General features: G+C 40.5%; 1 protein-coding gene across 3 annotated transcripts in view; it reads right to left on the bottom strand.

Annotated features, from left to right (window-relative positions):
- FBXL17 (F-box and leucine rich repeat protein 17) overlaps nt 1–21304 on the bottom strand; it is a 403072-nt gene that overhangs the window by 244263 nt on the left and 137505 nt on the right. For all 3 annotated transcript variants that reach the window (XM_089779302.1, XM_089779301.1, XM_075932049.2), the window contains one exon: nt 7417–7547. In XM_089779302.1, the coding sequence (XP_089635428.1) occupies nt 7417–7547 (131 nt within the window). The remainder of the gene's footprint in view (nt 1–7416; nt 7548–21304) is intronic.

Raw genomic sequence — 21304 nt, 5'->3', positions numbered from 1 at the left:
TCATTTCAATCAGCTTATGAACTAGATAGCTGGGGGATAATTAACGTGATGCCAGTTTTTAAAAAGGGCTCCACAAGTATCTAAACAATTACAAGACAGTAACGCTAACTTAAGAACAGGTTATATCTCCCTGGCACTCTTGGGGCCTGACTGGTTCTGAACCAGGCAATTTGCCAGACAAGGTGAGGTCAATGCTGGATCCTTTGCTGACATTGTCTGCCAGGCTCCAGTTTGGCATCATTAGAGGGGCTGCCATTGATCAAGAGGCCAGTACTCCCTTAAACTGCACAACAGCACAGCTTCATAGGTGATTCATCAGCCCCACTCAGTCAGCTCTGTGCACTGAGTCTTTGACTGCGGGGGTGGGGGGAGGAAGGTGCAGTTTAGAGGGAACACTGGTTGGAGGTCACTCTATGGAAGAGACAGGGTGGCTACAGAGTGCAGCCCCACATGAATGTCCTGCAGCAACCAGGCTGCACTCCCAGACCCTGCCACAGGCTGCAATGTAACCTGTCACAAGTGATAAAGAAAATGTTCAAAATGGAGAGACGTAAGGAGTGGTGTTCTGCAGGGGCCTTCACTGGGGCCAGTTCTATTCAACCTATTCATAAACCATCTGGAAAAAGGGGTGAAGAGTGAGGTGACAAAATCTGCAGATGATACAAAACTACTTGAAATACGTAAATCCAAAGATGACTACAAAGAGTCAATAAAGGGATCTGACAAAACTGATGACTGGGCAACAAAATGGCCGATAAAATTCAATGTTGATAAATGCAAAGTAATGCATATTGAAAAACAAATCCCAACTACACATATTGAATTATCTAATTTAGCTATAACTGCTCAAAAAATAGATCTTAGGGTCGCTGTGAATATTTCTCTGAAAACATGATCACTTTGTCTCATAAAAAGATATATATTAGAACTAGAAAAGGTTCAGAAAGGGGCAAAAAAATGATCTGGGGTGTAGAATAGCTACCATATGAGAAGAGATTAATATAACTGAGATTTTTCAGCTTAGAAAAGAGACAGGTTGGAGGGATATAATACAGGTCTATAAAATCATGACAAATGTGAAGAAAGTAAATAAGTATTATTTATTCCTTCTCATAACTCAAGAACTGGGAGTCAGCAAATGAAATTAATAGGCAGCAGGTTTAAAACAAAGAAAAGGAAGTATTTCTTCCACAGAATGCACAGTCAACTTGTAGAACTCTTTGCCAGGGGATGCTGTGAAGGTCAAGAACATAACAGGGTTAAAAGAGAATTAGATATATTCATAGAGGATAGGTCCATCCATGGCTATTATCCAGGATGTGCAGGGATGATGTCCTTAATATCTGTTTGCCAGAAGCTGAAAATAAGCGACTGTGGATGATTGCGTATTGCATTCATTCCTTTTGGGGCACCTGGCATCAGCCACTGTTGGACAACAGGACACTAGGCTAGATGGACCTTTTGTTTGATCCAGTATCGCTGTTCTTGTGTTCTTACCCACAGTATGCTATGACAATAGTTGGTTTTGCCCGTTTATGTAGCACCAGGAAGCGTTATTGTCATGTTACCAAACTCTTTTACAACTCTACACATACACGATAACATTCTGTGGCACCATCTACACAGTCAAGAAAAATGTTTTAATAATATTTGAGGCACAACAGTGTTGTAGTAATGTCGCCTCGTACTGCCAGATTTGACATGCAGATAGGTCCTTATATTTAACGGCTTTGAAAATGTATATGCAACTTTCTTAGCAAGGAAGCATAAGTCAAAAAGAAAAAGTGTATGTTTCAACACTGAGTGGATTTACTGACAACTCAACTCTGCTGAAGTCTACATCTTCGCTTCTATTTTCAGTGGCTACTTTTCCCATGCTCACTGATACTGTGTCTTTTCTTAGACAATGGAAAATGAACTCGTTCTTGGCTAAGAGAAGCTAAGTCACAGGAATGAAAATTCTTCACCTCAGCTCTCTAGTAACAATTAAAAAAAACAGTACTATTCCTCTCTGCTCAAAACTCATGTTGAGCGCACTAGACAAAGAGCATCTGTGATAGAAATAAAGTGTTCTGATAAGAAAGAGAATTTATGTGGCTTGTAATATGCTAAAAATTTCACTGCCACACATGGTGGGAAAAAACAAAAATTACTCAAACATTGTACCAAGATTTTCAGTGAAAATTATCTCTCTCCCATCCAGAGTACCTGAGTTTAAGATAAGCTACAAGTTATGTTCAACAAAATCTACTTCATGTGCAACATTTCATATATAGTTTTGTTTCATTTGGGTAGCTTTTAAAATTATCTCTATACTAAGTAATATTTAAATAGACAAACTGCAATTCCAAGTCCTCTGACACACGACTTTTACAAAAGAACACCAGATAATTTATAAATACAATGCACAACACAAGTTCAAAAATCCTTTCTTGGGAAATGACATACTATAGGGCACTCCACAACCATTTGTTAACTACTTGCTCCACTCCTCCATGAACTTTATTTCTAAATGTCACTTTTTTTAAATCAACAGAAATGTGATGTGAAAAGATTAGCAAGCAGAAAATAATTGGAATCTATAGAAATATTTAAATTAAGTCTCAGAGCATGTTACATCTCCTCAGGATAGGTACAAACATGAGATGTCTGTGTATCAGATTATGAAGTATGGATCCAAAGTGACTTACTACTTTATAATGATGATCATTTTTCTCCACGTCTGTCTATTAATACAATTGACAGCAGCTTTTTATTTCCTTCACATCTCAAACAGGGAATAAGAAATTCTTTCTGCAGTTTATTTTACCTAAATAATAACACTATGCAAGTTCAGGTACTCAACACATTTAGACTTTCTTAATAAACCAATTTAAAACAAATGTTATTAAGTGCCTGTTTAGCCCTCAGCTTCGGAGAGACTGTTTTATTTGTCATGAAAAGAAACCTATTTTCATGACATATTAAAACTAATTCAGAGTTATCTTAAGTAAACACATTTTTCCTGTAGGTAAAATTGAAAATTAATTCCTTTCTTTATGTTTGCCTTGAAGATACAGACTTCTTATGACAAAATAACTTTAATAAAACATGAAAAATAATCAATAGACCTTATGAATTTCTGCATGTGGAGATGATTTACAGGTTATGAGAGACATGTGGAAGTCTTACATGCAAAAGGCTCAAATTCTCAAAAACAAGAAATGCAAGAGTTGCAGCACAATGGGAAATGGCACTGTGCTGCCAGGAAGCATTAACATTGTACATGTACAAGTACATTGCACCAGTACTGTAGCAGGGTTTTACTGAGCAATTCTAGTTTAAGACCCTCTGTATCTGAAATGTAGTTTTACAAACTCTGATTAACTTTTGCTATAGAATCTGCAAATCTAGCCACCCATTTCAACAGGTGGAGGAACTTTATGGGACTAGTGGCGAAAGGGGACAGCTCCAGCAATAAGACAGGGAGATATTCACTGAGGGACAACAGGTAACTCCTCTGGCACTCACTTACCAGTTTGGGGAGAGGAGTGCTATTTGGCCAGCATTCCTCAGCTCCCAAAATTTAACCTGGAGCAGAGCTGCTTCCTTTCCCCACCTCCTCTGGCTGGGTTAATGCCCAGGAAAAGCCCAAGACTTCCTGGTGCAGGGTGCCTAAGTCCCACACACACTGGCATGAGGAAGCCTCTTTGCCCATCAGCTAAGTTCTGGAGTAGCAGGGAAGGGGCAATTTCCAGCCTGTTCACACCTGATCCTGACAGGCTCCAAAGCAGCCCCTCGGGCAGGGGTGGGCATGAGGCAGCCAGCAGGTCAGATCCAGCCAACCATGCCACCAGATCTGGCCAGCGGCTGCCTTGCAGGAACCCTTAGACACAGAGCAGCTCGTGCTTTAAACAGCTAGCTACTGTGGATGCTGGGGAGGGATGAGGGAGACATCACATGCTTCTCTTCCCCTCCACAAAATTTTCCAGTCAATAGAAGTTGAGAAATTTTACCGGGGAAAGAGGCAGCGTGTGAATCCTCCCTCCCTTCCCCATCCCATGACCAGAGTAGAGCCACATGGAGCAGCCAGCAGCCTGCAGCAGACAGCCTGCCTCAGGCTCCTACAGGGCTGCTGGCTGGGAGCCATCTTGGGAAGTGCCTCCCAGCCAGAGCCTGCCTCTGGCACCCCAACCCCACACTCCCAACTACCTGCCCCAGGCAACCACCCAAAACCCTCTGTACCTCTTTTCCCCCCTTCTCCCAGGTCACAACTCCCTCCCAGACCCTGCACTCCCTTCTGTACCCCTCCCCTAGGCCAGAATCCTCTCCTACACCCATATCCCTTCCTGAACACTGCACCTAAAGCCCTGTCCCAGATCACAACCCTCTCCTTCACTCAAACTCTCTCTCAGACCCCACACCCAAGCCCCCTATCCCAAGCTCCATTATGCACTCAACCTCCATCCCAGGCTACGGATGTAATAGTGTAGTTGATTAACTAGTTAACCAATTAGCACATGCTTATAAATTAATACTATAGATGACATGCATTTCCCTTCCCCCGACCCTTGCCAGTAAATTTTTTAGCAGGCTGGCCAGCAGCCTAGCTCAGTTCTGGCTCATGCCAGGTCCAGAACCTACCCCTTCTGAAGCTCTGCATTTTAAGTGTTTTAGGAGCCAGGTGGGCAAGCAGCCCAGCTTAGTTCCGGCATGCACCGGGTCCAGGAGCTCAGACCCCACCGTAGACAGGGGTTGCTGCTGCCTCTATCAACAGCAGCAGCAGCAGCAGCACTGGGTGACAGGTAGCCAGTCCACAAGGGGAGCTATTTTTTAAACTGAGCTCTCCTGATGGACCAGCTCCCACCCTGCACTGCTGCCTCTGATACAGTGGCTGCCGGCCCCACCCCTGGGTACTATAGACTAGTCAACTAATGAATAAAAATTCATGAGGTTAATTGACTATTCAACTAACCAATATTTAACATTCCTATCCCAGACCCCGAACCCCTCCATGGAAGTACGACCTTTGACCACTTGTCAAAATCTTGGAGTGGCCTTCCACTAAAAATGATTGCCCACCCCTGCCCTAGGGTAAAGGTAGTTACATTTGAGAAAGAAATCCCATTTTCTGGATTTTGAGAGTAACATGTTTAAAAAAAAAGTCATTTCCTCTCCTAGTGCTGTTTTTCCACAGACTTCCTGCTGTGATCCAGTTCATTATCATCCTTTCTTCCCTTGAACTGTATCTACATTTATAGGAAAAATATTTTTAAATTTCAACATCAATTATTTCTACAATTATGTATTTTATATTTTATTCTAACACCACATTGTTTTGTTTTCCCTTCTAGAAGGACAAGTTGGTCAGTGACTATGTCCCAATTTACCAACCACAATTCACATCAGAAAATATGTTATTACATCAGTACGGCAGTCCCTATTTAAATTACCAACAGAATTAACTACTCAGCCTGTGGATGACAGAATCTGAAGTATGATTGGTATGCATGTTAGTGATCTATCGTGGTACTGTACATCACAAACATACATTAGGCATTGAAAAATTAAGACAAATGGAAAGCAAGATGACCTTTACTGAAAGAGTACGGTAAAACAGTTTTATTCATTTTCCCATAAGAATTCTAAAACAATATTGAATTGGTAGTGGTGTGAATTAAAAAGAAAATATCACTAAAATTGAATAAAGTTAAAAAGAAATCTGTTGGGCATTTCAAGAAAAATCAGAAAACTAATTAAACAGTCACTCAAATATAACAGAGAGAGTGACAGAATGTTTTCTCAATTATATGCTTCAATAGTCTGTTGCTGCCAAAAGCTTTCCTTCCCACTCAATATGTTTTTATTTCAGGTAAAAAAAAATTAATGGATAAATAAAAGAAAGATTGCAAGAACAGGTTTAAAAATAAAATTCTGATTGTGCTGAGGAGGAGGAATATATAATAACAGGTACACTACTGACACCTGAAGAAACGGTTTGTGCCCATGAAAACTCATGATACCATCTACATGTTTTGTTAGTCTTTAAGGTGCTACTAGACTATTTGGTGTTTTTTAAGTTTTTCCTGTTACAGACTAACTCGGATACCCCTCTGAAGCTTTTTAGTATATAATAATTGTTAAACAATATCTTTATGTTTAGTATGAAATGCGCCATGAACAGCCACTTTTAATTTAAGGCAGGACTATGCAGCACTTTAAAGACTTTAAAGGTTTATTAGGTGATGAGCTTTTGTGGGCTAGACCCACTTCCTCAGATCAAATTGTAGAAAAAAATTGGCATGACCATATATTCCCAAGGCATACAATCAAACATCTCTATTACTATTTTAATTTAAGGATATGTCATGGCTTCAGCTTAAAGCCTCTATTTTCAGAATTTATAACTTCTTTTGTAGAAATCCACTCAAGAATTTTTTGTTGTTTTTGACTTCAAAGCAGTGCTTTGATCTATTTTCTAATTATTATAAAAGATTCTTCAAACTTTTTAGTCTCATGTTTTAACAATATTTTACCACCCCATATAAGGCATTCACTTTCATTCTATCAGTAAGCTAATCTTCTTTTTAAAATTAAGAAAAAGCTCGTAGGAAATGTAACAGGAACATTTAGAGTTTGGAAGCATTTTGTCAAAACATGTTTACTAAAATTAATCTTAGGTTAATTCTTGCTTGACACTTTTTTTTGCCAACAGATTGATAGTGTTATAGTTCTCTAACTTTTAACACATACAAGTTCCACAGACTGAACATACAAATAAATTATCATTCCTTATATGCTCATGTTTTTCCTTGGATATTTTGTACCCATAAGTAATATTCAAATTTTACACACCTGTTTGCAGAAATTTTCAAAACACAAATTCTCTATCTCAAGTATCCAAATCAGGGATCACATTCTGACTTTATCTACAAGGAAAACTGAATAATGCCATCATTCATTTATGAATGACAATCTCTACTATTAAAATATATGAAGGATGCACCAGAAAATAAGGCTCCAGATCACTGTTCCTTAAACTATGTTCTGTGGAACACTGGTGTTCTGTGAACAACTCGCATGTGTGCCGTGACCTCATCTTTGTTTTTGTTATTTCGTTTTTAATCTTTTTTTTTGGTCTGACAATTTATTTTTGAAGAAAATTTTCATAGGTGTTCCGCATAAAAAATATTATTGTTTGGTGTTCTGTGTTCTCAAAAAGTTTAAGAAACACAGTTCTAAAAAATTTGCCCAACAGAGACAAAGACAGAAACAGAGACATCAATTTGAAAACAAAAACAAAAAACAGTTTGTCTGTTTTTAGGAATTCTCTCACCAAACATCTATGAATCCTCACTGACTACAAATATTCAATACCCATAGGTTAATTTTACTATTTCTGTAATTTACTGCTGTTAGTTTCTATTATTAAGTTACCTGTCATTAATGATCCAGTTCAGACAGAGATTGAGGGAGCTAAGGTTTTTACATCTCTTCACTATTTCCATCACAGTTTCATTATCCAGTTCTGTGATATGACGTAGATCCAAGCTGGAAAGGTTTCTTAACTATTGAGAGAAATATAATAAAGAGAAAAGCACCTGAAAAGGTATTCATACTCAGGAAGTACTGACATATTTGTTTATAAAAGCTTTTACACTGTTCTTGAATCATGTGCAGTACAGGTTGGACCTCGCTGGTCTGGCACCCTTGGGACCTGAGTGGTCTCAAAAGAGGGGATTTGCCAGAGTAGGGAAGGTCCCTCCCCGCATAGCTATACTGCCACTAGTCTAGGGCTCTAGCCTGCCCCCCACTGGTGCCCCAACCCCCCCTACCGGGGCTCTCCCTGGCCTCTCTGCTACCGGGAACAGAGAACCAAAGCCAGACCTGCGCAGCTGGGGCAGTGCTCCGCAGCCACCTGGCTCCATGACAGGGGCTGGAGCTCTGTGGCTGGGGTGGAGGGATGAGGCTGGAGTTCCACAGCCTGGCCCAGAGCTGCCTGGGTGCTGCTGGGGCTGGAGTTCCTTGGCCCCTGGAGCCAGAATGCAGCCAGAGCGCTGCGGCCGGGGATGGAGCCAGAGCTCCCTGGCTAACACTGGGGTCAGAGCTTCCTGGCCAGGGCTGGAGGTCCATGGCCATGGCCAGACTAGAGCTCCCGGCCATGGGGCCAGGGAGCTCTGATGGCGCCAGAACTCCTTGCCTTGCCATCCGTCTTCTCCACTGTCCCCCCAACCCCACACACACACGGCTCTCAGGTGAGTTGCAGTGCCCCTTATGGTGCTAGCACCCTGTCGCCAGACATATCTCTTCCTGGGCTCTGTGGTTCAGGAATATCCATGGTCCATGCCAGACCACAGATGTTGCCAGACCAGGGAGTCCCAATTAAGAGAGATACAATCTGTATAAGAAAGAGAGGAAAGATGCATTGCAGTTAATGAAAAGTCCTTCTCACTAGTCTGAAAAAGGCTTTAGGATAATCAGAAACATAATATATCAGCATCAGACAAGAAAAATTTCTTTAATCCAAAGAAAATTTTTTTTTGAAAATGTAATACGACTGAAATGACAGAATAAATGTTTGTCAGTATTATATGGGCCCTCTAACATATCTATATAGTTCACAGTGCTTTATCGGTTCTATTATGAACTTCCCCATCCCCAGCTTTATCTTTGGGCTCTATGAAATTAGAGGCTGCCAGCAACATCTTTTCCTCAAATACTAAAATGTTTATTTGGTGGTTATTTAGTTGAAGGCATATAAAGTTGATGCCTTCAAAAAAAATGTTACAACCTTAGAACCAAAATATATGACTGACTTTTAAAGTCAATCTTTGAAGGACATCAATTTTCTTGTCTATGTTAGAATTCCTTCATCAAGTCCACAAATTTGTAGCTGGGCTCATGCAGTTTTAGAAAGACATCTAACCTTGATTTGAAGACTACAGAATGGGGAATCCTCAAACCATTACTAAATAGTCCAAATGGTGAATCATCCTCACAGCCACTGGTCTTCTGTATTGACAATCAACAAGCATTCAAAAATCATAAATAAGATCCTCCAAAATTACAAGATTGGCTTAGGTGTTATTTAAAAAAACCTGTGAGGGAGGGTATTTGCATTCTGGTTTCAAGCCTTTTGCACAAGCTTTAGATTACATATCAATGCTTTTCTTTGCAACCAGAAGCTTGAAACTTTTTGAGAGAGAGAATTGGATGCAAATGTAATCACTTAATTCCAGGAACTTGAGTCTTATGATAAAAATGCAAGAGTTAGCTATATTGTATCCTGTTATATCTTTAGACTTCTCTACTTAGTATAGTAATATGCACTCGAACCTATGATTTTCAAAGCACACTAATGTGTCGTACATGAATCGGTGCTTGTAGACCTTACAGGTATGCATTAAATGTTCTGTTAATGCCTGGGGGAAATGGAACCATTAAGGAAAGCGAGGTTACTAAACTGTACAAATCAAACCCCCTGTACCCCGTGTGCATAATCCCACTTTATAGTCAAACCCATTCTCTGCTGAACAGGCCTCTTTTTTCTGAAAGCTTCTCTCCGTGTAGGTATTTACAGAGAGCAATCAATACCACTTAAATTCTCTAATCTCTTTAGTCACTTAAGGGTGACCTGTCACTGTTTTCATATTGAAATGTGATTTTCATTTGACAACTTCCCTTTAAACCACAGCTTTCTTTCAAATTCATGGGATAGAAAGGTTATCTCCAAAACACTCAGTCTTCCTACAGACAGTAGACATTATCATTAGCATAATAGTTAACTGAACCCTGATTATAGTAGTTAGAACTACATAAAAATTGTGCTCCCTTCCAGCACATTCTGGACAGAGTAATTTCTTACAAAATAGTACTGTCTTATTATACCTAACAGCTGAAAATACTACATATTACAATAGTTATATATGGAAAATTTAAACAAGTATCTGTCCACAAGAACAGAGCTACAGAAAATTCAAAAGTACACAGAACACAATCCTGCCTTCCAGGCAGTAGCACAACCTGACAAACAATATGGCATCGGCATGGGTAACTTTAATAACCTGGTGTATTCCCATTTTAAACATTTTTTAGTATCTCCCTGTTAAAAAAAAAAAGAGGATGAACTCTACGTGCACTTAAGTGAAGGATGGTGCTCGCAAAAGGCTTTTTTTGAGCAACCATACACAAGTTGTCACAAACTTCTCAAACAATGACTCAATCCCTTTGCTTCTAAATACACTTAATCATAGTAACTTCTAGTGTTTTCAAAAAAGCTATCAAATAATCTGTAGTTTCCTCTAGAACAAATAATTGCATGTAGGTAATACTGACATTTTAATTAAATTTACCTTCTCTGTATGAGAGAATAGTAATCCTAGTCAGTGATTTAAGTCACCACCAAGGACTTGATTAAGTAAAGACTTACAACTGAGATCATATAAATTGTTCACTTCAGTAGTTAAACTCTAAGTCGAGATATTTAAAAGAAACTAGGGACCCTGAATGCAGGCAAACTTTAGAACTGGTATAACAGTGTTATTCCACAAGGGCTAACTTTCTTCAATTTAAAGTTTGAAAAGAAATTAAATAGATTTATTGCCTACAAAACTCTGCTGAATAAGAGCTATATTCAGGGACCCAGTCTCCAATAATGGTTCGGATGCAGGATATTTCCTCAGGGAATGGGAAAAGAATGCTACCCTCAGGGCCATCCGTAGGATTTATTGTGCCCTAGGCGGGATTATTAAACTGGTGCCCCTATGCCTGACTTGCTCTTCCACCCCTACTGCTTCCCCTTCCCAGAAACCCTAGCAGCCAATCCCCTCCCTCAGACTGTGCTGCAGGCAGTGCATTCGGCCCTCTCTAGGACCCAGCCCTGGTGTTACATGTGTAACCCTTCCGCCGGTTAAGCCCGGCAGCAACCAGGGCCGGGTTGAATATCTAGGGGTCCATCTGACACAACCAGCTCAAGCCCCCACCCAGTAGCCTGGGAAATTCACACACCCTGGGCGCCTCTGAGAGGCAATGCTTCCCCACTCGCAGGCACAGAATCTGAGTGAAGAAAAGAAACTTTTAATCAAAGAGAGAAGTCACATGTCATTATCTTGGGAAAATACCACAACAGGGTTCACTTACTCAAACTGTCTCCACACCCCATTTTAGATACCCCACTTACAGCTCTGTCCAGTCAGTGCAGACCCTGACACATCATCCGGATGACTCCCCTTCTTGGCTATGTCTACACTGGCGGGCATCCACACTGCCCACCTGCTCTTGCGCAACAAGATTTACAGTATGGTGTGGTAAGGGAGGGCTTCTTACGCAAGAGCTATGCTCTTTTCTAACAGGTGTAAGCTGTCTTACGCAAGAGGGCAGTGTGGATGCGCGGCAGGGGTTTCTTGCGCAAGAAAGCCGTGTGGCTAAAATGGCCATCAGAGCTCTTGCGCAAGAGAGAGTCCACATTGCCATGGGCACTCTTGCACAAATGCACATGTTGCTCATGGCAGTGTTCTCGCACAAGAGTTCTTGCACAAGAACCCACCAAGAACATAGCTCTTGAGCCTGAGGCTAGGCCACCTTTGTGCTACTCCTGTAGTCCGCTGGCCGCTCCCGCTGGCCGCTCGCCGGTCATTCCCATCGGCCGCTCCACTGGCTGCAATAGATCTGGCTCCTAGGCAAACCAGTGATTTCAGCTCTTAGTCATTTCAACTCTTTAGCTACCACCTAGGCTGGCAAAAGATTCCAGCTTCCACTGGACTAGCAAAAAGACTCCCCGCGGAGTCTACTTTAGGTCTGTCCTTAAAACCAGGGAGAAAGGGGCAGGTTGAGCCAGTCTTCCAGCTCACACCTGGCAGGCATGAAGCAGGATGACTCAGCCCTCAAGCCCTTTCTCTCCCCCGCCCCCCACCCCGCCCCAACTCAGTTCACTCAACTCTGGCAGGGGGGAGGCTTGTTCCTCTGAGACCTCTTACAATGATGGTGTCTCTCCTGCAACCACTGATGTCATATTTTACAGTTCCCACATTTAGGGATAGCATGATTTATGACCCCCACAATAGCCCCAAATTAGTTACAATACACCACATTCCATTCCAACACTGATTCTCCATCGCCCTCGCTGAATTGGATTTACATAACCACACCTCGGATTCCTTCCCCCTCCTGGCAAAAGCTATATTTACATATCAACAGTTAACACTTAATTATCTTGCAGAGCTAAACAATTGGAGTGAGCACACCCATCCCACAGGGCAGCTTTCTCCTTTTAGATGGCTGACAGCAAGCAGTAGTTTAGCCCCTGCTTACACATGCCCCACTGCTTCCCGTCCGTCCCAGCAGAGAGGTGCCCCAGAAATACTGGTGCCCTAGCCAACTGCCTATTCTGCCTATGGCTAAGGATGGCCCTGGCTACCCTCCAGACTGCAGAGCTGTTTTGTAGAGATAGGATGACTATATTTCCCAAAAGGAAAACAAGACACCATGCAGGATTGGCCCAAGCTACTTGTCCGAGTTACCCACCTCCCCAAGCTGACCTGAGCCACTGAGTTGAGGATGCTTCCCACATGAGGGGCAGGCATGGCCTGGGCAAGCAACAGCATACATACAAGATAGGGTGACTATATATCCCAAAGATTATGGCCGGTATCACTGCTCACTCAAGCCCTGCCTGACACTTGTGTGAGGTCGGGGCTGGCATCACCGCTTGCTTAAGCCAAGCCTGCCCCCTGCTAGAGCCCTGCCTCTCAGCATCAGTATTTGCCCACTTTTGCAAAACAACAACAAAAAAGTCAGGATGGAAAAAAAGGTGTGTGCTGGCCAAAAAAAAACGTGGTGAATTTATGTAGAGGCTACTCTAGTCCAATTGCTTTCTGTAACCCGAACTTATTCCTACTACTTTGTGCACCCATAATGGGAAGGGGAGAAGGACAAATGTGGTTTCAATATATTTGTGTTGGGACCAGGAAAACAAGGCCTGGTCAACGTTATGCTAAGGAAAGTTAACAAAGGCTAATTACGTATGCCTCTGGGTATTCTTGACCAGAACCAGGAATGTGGTTCAATCAGAGGCGCACCCTCCATGCTGGCTTAGGTTATAAAGTAAGATAGTGATAAATTACATATTTGTACCTACTGTAAGTAGAATGGTTTGCTTTGGGAACTGGTCAGTAACTCCCTGTTTTTGTTCCTCTTCGCTAATCTTACCTCCCTATTTTTGCCCTTTGTTTGTACCCGACTCTTTTGTCTCCTTGTTCCTGGTACCTGCCTTTTGTGATTGATAAGAAAGTTACTGATGCATTATGAAGCGCTTTTGGCCACAATGTATAGTTGGCTAAGATATGCATAGATATTAAAAGTTTCTAGAAAGGGGGTTAAGTGGCTTGGGTGAAGAGCTTATGACGCGACGGAACTGTCTTTATAAGCGTACCTGTTACTAAAATCGGGGCTGGTTCTCTTTGGAGACGGGCCGCTCTCTATTGTTGTGTGCACTCTTCAATAAAGAGCTTGTGATTGAACTTTGCTGGTGTTGCCTGTCTCTTTGCGGTCAGACAACGAACCGAGCCGTCTGGGTTAGAGTCCCTGACATTTGGAAACATTGCTTTTTGGGGGATCTTCTTGCAGCAAATCTTCTTGGCCCTTCTCCTATTAAATATGTGAAATTTGTTGCCCTATACTCTACATAGCAAAGGGGAGAAACACTTTCAGGCTATGTCTAGACTGCAGGCTTCTTTTGGAATAAGCTTTTCCAGAAGAGATCTTACGAAAAACTTCTTCCAAAAGAGAGCGTCCACACTGGAAAGCGCATCGAAAATGCCTTCTCCTTTTTCGACAGAAAGTGTCCATTCAGTGTGGACCCTATATCTTGCATGTAAGCTGTGATGACTATGGGAGGAATGGCCACCAGAGCACCAGTGCTTTTTCTTCTTTTAGTGTAAGAACTCCCTCTTCCCTGTTCATGCATGCTTTTTTCTGAAAGGGCTCTTTCGGAAAAGGCGTTCTTCCTCGTAGAGAGAGGCTTACCAATGTTGGGAAAAAAAAACCTCTGTTCTTTCAATTTTTTTTCAAAAAAACACAATTGCAGTGTGGACATGAGGTTTTTTTCCCCCCGGAAAAACAGTCATTTTTCAAAAAAAAAACCCTCTGTAGTGTAGACATACCCTCTGACAGTGTCCCCATAAAAGAATTCCCTCTCCCTTCATCTATGTGCAGTGAAACTGCCATGGCTCTGCTGCTACTGGGACCTGGATTCACATCAACTCATTAGTTATATGAGATAATAGGACATTATTAGTCTTAGCCATCATTTTGGGAAAAACGGGTCTTGTGATAATCCACTGAAGTCTTATTTACACTAGTCATGAATTTGGATGATAATCCTAATTAATGGTTCCCTTCAATACATTTTTCCCAGCAGTGCAACTGGAAAACTTAATGCCCCCATTTAGTAAATAAACAGCTTGCACAAGCATCAAACAAATCATTACAATAATATTTTATATGTCAATCTAAATAAATGTACATCCTGCAGCAATATTAGAAAAGACCCTCTCCTTTTCCACTTATAACTGCAGAATGGATCTATACATCATGATAGTCTGTCATAAATAAACAAACAAACATCTGAATAAATGTTTTTGCCTGGAATCACCCCAAATCCTAGAAGGAATATGGAATATATCATGTAATCATAGAATACTAGAACAGGAAGGGAACTTGAGGGGTCATCAAGTCCAGTCCTCTACCCCCACGGCAGGGCCAAACACCATCTAAATCATCCTTGATAGATATCTATCCAAACTTGCTCTTAAATATCTCCAGTGACGGAGATTCTACAACCTTCCTAAGAAATGTATTCCAGTGTTTAACCACACTGACAATTAGGAAGTTTTTCTTAATGTTTAACCTAGACCCCCCCACCCATTGCTCCAATTTAAGCCCATTGCTTCTTGGTCTATCATGAAGTGTTAAGAATAATTCTTCTCCTTCTTACTTGTAACACTCTTTTAGGTACTTGATCAATAATCAAGTAACTAAAAAGTACTTACTTACCTAAAAGGTACTTAGACATACTGCCCCAACTCTTCACTATTGGAAATGTGCTAATCACTGGCTCTAGATTTTCATATGGTTCTCATCAGCTCTACATCCAGTTGCCTCAACACCTCTGTCACGTGAGCAAGTCTCCTCTTATCTCCACATTACAGATGGGGAACAGATGCACAAAGATTGCCCAAATTAACACATTGACTCTGTGATGGAGAATTAAACAATGCAACACTCAGCTTGAAGAGTTGTTTTGTAGGTTGACCTTATTTCCCAAAGAGAAAACAGGACACCAGACAGCACTGGTCCGAATTCCCCAACCATTGCCTTAACCACAAGACAATCCCATGAAGGATGAGTGTATTAAAAGGGCTGGAAATAACTGTTGGGTAATTCAGCAGATCATGTGCACCGTACTGTAATAATCAAATATCACCAAAGAACTCGTGGAGATAATCAGAAACTGCATATTACAAGAAATGAATGCCAGCCAAAAGCACTCTTTTCCTAACCCCGCTATATTTAATGATAGATAGCAATATTGCTGACTCTTATTTTCTTGAATTTTATTATTATTTACTGTTTTATGCTGTCCAAAAAGGGTACCACTTCATAAAGATAAAAAGATGCAAAGTTTGATTTTCATAGATGTTGAAAACCTCCATAGCTACCAATGCTGCACCTTCCACTGAATAAAACTGGATGTTTTATTTCAGCTCTTCTGAAAAACAAGGCCTATGATACCTACTTTAAGTGGCTTTCAAGCGGGGTACCAAGAGGAGAGGATCAATGCAGGGAAGGATGGAGAGTACCTATTATCAGTAAATGTTTATCAGTAAAGCTCAAATACCATTTATCAGTAAAGGTTTTTTGCTCTGGATGGAGAGATTACCCTAAACTAGGATGCAGTTCTAGCCCCAGCCATTAAACAAATTTGCCAAGCAAATACTTTATGACTTCCCCAGCATAGTTCTATGCCAAGGTTGAGTGACAAAGTGCACATGTTCCAAAAACCATCAAAAACAGAACTATTTTTAAATAGCCCGCAATTAAATACCTGATTCAGTTTATGCCTAGTTTACTTCCCAATTGGTATGTTTGCCCTACTTACATGTACCAACTTCTCTGGTGACTAGGACTAATTAATTGAATTGGGCTCCAAACATTTATTTTACAAACTTTTGGGACATCAGTATCACATCTCATGAAATGGTGAAGTACCCCAGGTGTAAAGAAACATCTCATCCCAAAATGATCTCATGGGAGAAATCTGACTGTGAATGAGATTAATTCAAATTGTGTATCAGCAATATGTAGTGTATTTGTGTAGGGGAGTCAATGAAACATTTGACAACATCGGTAACTGAACACATCAGTGGAATGTTTGTGTTTACACAAGATCTATGTGTTAGCTCAGCACAGTTCCTGTTGCTCTATAATAGGATCCTGAGAGCTCAGGTATCACCACTTTTCGCTACTTATGGGTCCTCAGAATCTGGTGACATGACATGTGCTGTGCTGGAAGGATGAGAGGCAGCTGGTAAGATGTCATTTAAAGGAAGCACAGGAGCAAAGTAATGGAGGTATGCTCCCTATGAGCCTATGGAACAGAACAGAACAGAACATGGACTGCTGAGCTATATGGACTAGTGTTTTCTGCCATCCTTATCAGCTCCTACTTCTTCTTTCTTCTCCCATCAGTTATATGGGAAAACATAGGGGACGGAAATGGAATGTTTCATTGTAAAACAAAGCGAGGGGAGGATGTGGCCCTGAGAATATAATCCCCGTAACATCTCAGACAGTGCTCCAAGCCGTACTATCAGTTCTCCAGTATTTAGTTTGGTAAATGGAAAAGGTTATAGTTATAAGTAACACAGTGATTTATACTTGACATTCCAGGTGAAGAAATATTGTATTTGTATACCGTATGTTCCCTTTCTATCTCCTTTCAAAGTGATTATTTCTTTGCTGCCTGGAAAAATATGACTGTTTTTAAACAGTGGGTATTAATGAAATTCCTGGTCTTGGATGTTTTGTTTCCCTAGTCCACAACCTCTGGAATCAATGACTGGTTAAATTTTGTTTACAGCACTTCATGATTGACAAGTGCTGATTTTTCATTATGATTTACTTTTTAAGTGGGGAGTTACAACTCAGGATACAATGGGCTAACACTACACACCAAAAAAGAGCCCAGTCATGTTAGGCAATAGGCAAAGTTGTTAAGCATATGCTATGTGTCCAGACATTTTTACTATAACCTGTCTTCCTTCGCCCGCTCCATAACCCTCTCCTATATACCTTTATCACATACACCCTTCTATACTCCCTTTTACCTCTTTCTACATCAGCATCACTCAGGAAAATTACAACCTATATCAAGTCATAGAATCGTAGGATTGAAAGAGACCTCAGGAGGTCATCGAGTCCAACCCACTGCCCAAAGCAGGACCAATCCCAACTACCAGAGGTAAAACTCCGCCCCCCCAGTCAATATATTTTTCTTGAAGCCTGATTTACATCTGTTTTTAAATTCAACGCCTCAAAACATTTACATATTGCTTAGACAAAAAATTGCTTTTAAAAAATATGTAGGTGTGTTTCAAGCAGCACAAGAATAGTAGATGAGAGAATGTACATGTCCACATGATTTGGAGAACATCTAAAACAAAATATTGAAACCTTATGAAATGAAATTGTTTTCTAACAATCTGAACTCATTGGTTCCAATACAAACATTTCAAAAATTAATTATGCATTCTATTATTGGTCCTGCTGTCAAAAGACTTCGTCTTACCAACATAAAGTCTGCAAAGTGACTGGCTACACATGCACAGAGTGCTCCCTTAGGTATCATTTTTCACATACCTCAAGAAAAGCAGATTCCAAGAGCTATTGTAGAGCAAAACTGATTTCTGGCTCTTTTAATCGTGGCAATCTATATTCGTTATAATTATATTCTATATAAACGTGATTTGCATCATGTTCCTGAAGGTGCCTGGAAATAGTGTTGATGCATCAATCCAACTCTCTGCATCCATCCTATTCCCTAGCAAGAGCTGATCATCCGGCAAGACAATCAAAAAATTGTGGAACAAGCATCCGCAGTGTTTTAGCCATAGATTCTTCCTCCTTCCCCTTCCCTTCTTTGTGGCAATTGTTAAAAGGAAAAAAGTGTACTAGTTACTATAGAAAGCATAGGTAGCTGTAGTGCTTTTTGCAGGAGACATACTTTACTGCAGTTTAGGATGCTAAAGTAGAACGTGACTAGGGTAAAAGAAATATCATTTTGCTTTTTTTCATCTAAATTTAGAGCAGCAACTATAATGTTCCATAAGGTGTTGGCAGTAACAACAGCAAAGTCAAATTCAGATGATCAGGGAACATTTTTTAGTCCACAGTAAATGGAGCTAAAAAATTTGTTATACGGGCCTAATCTTGATGATCCTAAAATCTTTCATATATTATTTGCTAAATTATCTGAAAAATTTCCACACTTGCTATTGTCTTTTCTGGGGATTTTAATAAACCAACCAAAACTAGAATGGCTCTGGGTATGTGATATGTGATATTTAACAGTACATCCAATGAGTGGAAACTATTGATGCTTTTCCCCAGTACATGAGTCCTATTCCCATACAGATTACCTGTGATCTCCAAGAACTGGGTTAATCCTAGGTAAAACAAAAAAGCAGTCATGTAGCACTTTAAAGACTAACAAAATAGTTTATTAGATGATGAGCTTTCGTGGGGCAGACCCACTTCCTTAGATTTGTACAAAATTCTGTAATTCATTCTTCCATTGATAGCAGTTGCTGTCTCTGATTATGTCCCTATAAAACTCTTCAAATGTCAAAGGATCCAGGGAAGAACTGGCCAAGTAGATGGACTTTTTCGCTTTTATTAGATCCCCATTTCAAAGTTCTTATAGAAAAAGAAATTGTCCTGTTCCTAGAAATAAATGAACCTTCAACTGCTTCTAGCAGGCTATTGAGGGAGATGCTCAAGGCTTATTGAGAAGAAGAATGATTAGTTTTGAATCTGCCTAGAAAAGGGAACAGTGAGAAAATATGATGACCCTTGAGAAAAAAGTAAATGAGCTTGATTTTTCTTATTCCACAGTCACATCTCCAGATAGGTTATGATCCCTGATCAATTGTAGATATAAATTCAATAAGCTGTACCTGGCACATGCTGAACTCACCCTATTTCAACTCAGGCAGGTTTTTTGGGAATCAGATGAGAAAAACTGGCAAACTGCTAGCATATTACATAAGCAAAAAGGCCTCTGCATGTAGAATCACAACCAGTCATGACAAACATAATAAATTATACTTATTCATATCACAAAGATATTAAAAAATTACTTATTAATTTCTATAAAGACCTGTGGAAATTAGGCACAAACCCTTCCACAAGAGCTTTGGATTAACTTCTAAAAATATTACTGCAGTCCAACACTGAAACCTTGCCATTTCCTTAGCACTGAATCGGTTAATTAGGCGAGTAAGTATATAAAAGGGAAAGCCCCTGGGCCAGATGGCTTCTTAGTTAAATTCCATAGACACTTCCTTGAACTTCTGTCTAAAAAGGAGATGCTTGAAACATTTAACTAGTCACTTAGGGTGTGTCTAGACTACATGCCTCCTTCGACGGAGGCATGTAGATTAGCCAGATCGGAAGAGGGAAATGAAGCCGCGATTAAAATAATCGCGGCTTCATTTAAATTTAAATGGCTGCCCCGATCTGCCGATCAGCTGTTTGTCGGCAGATCGGGGGAGTCTGGACGCGATGCCCCGACAAAGAAGCCTTTCTTCATCGACACAGGTAAGCCTCGTGAAACCAGGCTTACCTGTGTCGATGAAGAAAGGCTTCTTTGTCGGGGCATCGCGTCCAGACTCCCCCGATCTGCCGACAAACAGCTGATCGGCAGATCGGGGCAGCCATTTAAATTTAAATGAAGCCGCGATTATTTTAATCGCGGCTTCATTTCCCTCTTCCGATCTGGCTAATCTACATGCCTCCGTCGAAGGAGGCATGTAGTCTAGACACACCCTTAGAGAACTAGCAAGTGAGGCCTGCCATTGACTGGGCAAAGTCATTTTGTGTAGATTACACTTACAGGAAAGTTCAAGAAACTAAATATATGTAATAGAATTTTTTATTAATGTGCTTGCAAAAGAGAAGCAAAAAGAACCATTTTAAATCTGTAGGATTTCAACTTCAAACATTATTCATTTTTATTGAATAATTACCATATGTACTGAATTTGACTCAAACTCAAAGTTTCCATTACTCTTTCCCTAACTAATTTCAATGATTTTGTTATTTGTAATAGTAAAAATTTCTTTTTAACTAAAGCAACAGTTAAATAGGTGACTCAATTTTAATTTTGTCTGCTAATACTATTTATGAACTCTAATCATAATAGTCATGACTTTTTTCCAATGGAAAACAGAAATTATTACTTAAACCCCTCACCCAGAATATTTCAGTATAAAAGTAAGGCATTCAGCTAATTTAAGAGGCAAGACTGTGCAAAATTTAGTATTTGTAGTTAATCATGAAGTATGACTTTATTTTGCATACAAAAAAAATCCTCAAACTCTTCAAAATACATAATACATTTTACTTATGCTGAGAAAATCAAGGAAGATATGCCTCAATATTCCAATTATAGGTCAATTTTACTTATTAATAGTCATGTAAAAATATTGGCATGTGTCCTTGTAAGGAGACTAGAAAAGGTTTTGGGCTCTATCATACAGATAAATCAAGTCCGGTTTGCCACGGCTCTGATAACCTTCAACAACTTATTGATATTAGAGCAATGAAATATGACGACTCCAAACCATATGCCATTTTAGTCTTAAATGCAGGAAAGTTTTTGATAAAGAGGTCTGGAGGTATATTTTATAACCTATGCAAATTTGTTTAGTTCCTGGAGCCAATTGTTATAGCCTCAGCTCCCATCAGAAAGCAAGGGAGAGGTAGGAGAGGGCAGGTGGTCAAAGGTGGGCAATTGCCCCAGCGTCTGGTGATTCAAAGGGGCCCAGGGCTTCAGCCTTAGGCCCATTAAAATGACTATTGCAGAGTTGCTCTACATATTCCACACAGCTCTGAAGACTAAAGGGGGTGGGGCCCATCACCATGCTCAGGGAGCTGCTGAGGGCTGGCTCCCATCCACTACCCCTTTCATCTGAGACAAGTCCCACACACACATCTTCCCCAGAGGCTCACAGATGCTGTCAGCCTCCTGCCTCCCACAGCATAACCA

Source organism: Pelodiscus sinensis, chromosome 6 (assembly GCF_052426305.1).
Source record: "Pelodiscus sinensis isolate ZL-2025 chromosome 6, ASM5242630v1, whole genome shotgun sequence".
Classification (NCBI taxonomy): Eukaryota; Metazoa; Chordata; order Testudines; family Trionychidae; genus Pelodiscus; species Pelodiscus sinensis.
This window is presented reverse-complemented; position numbering and strand designations above follow the sequence as displayed.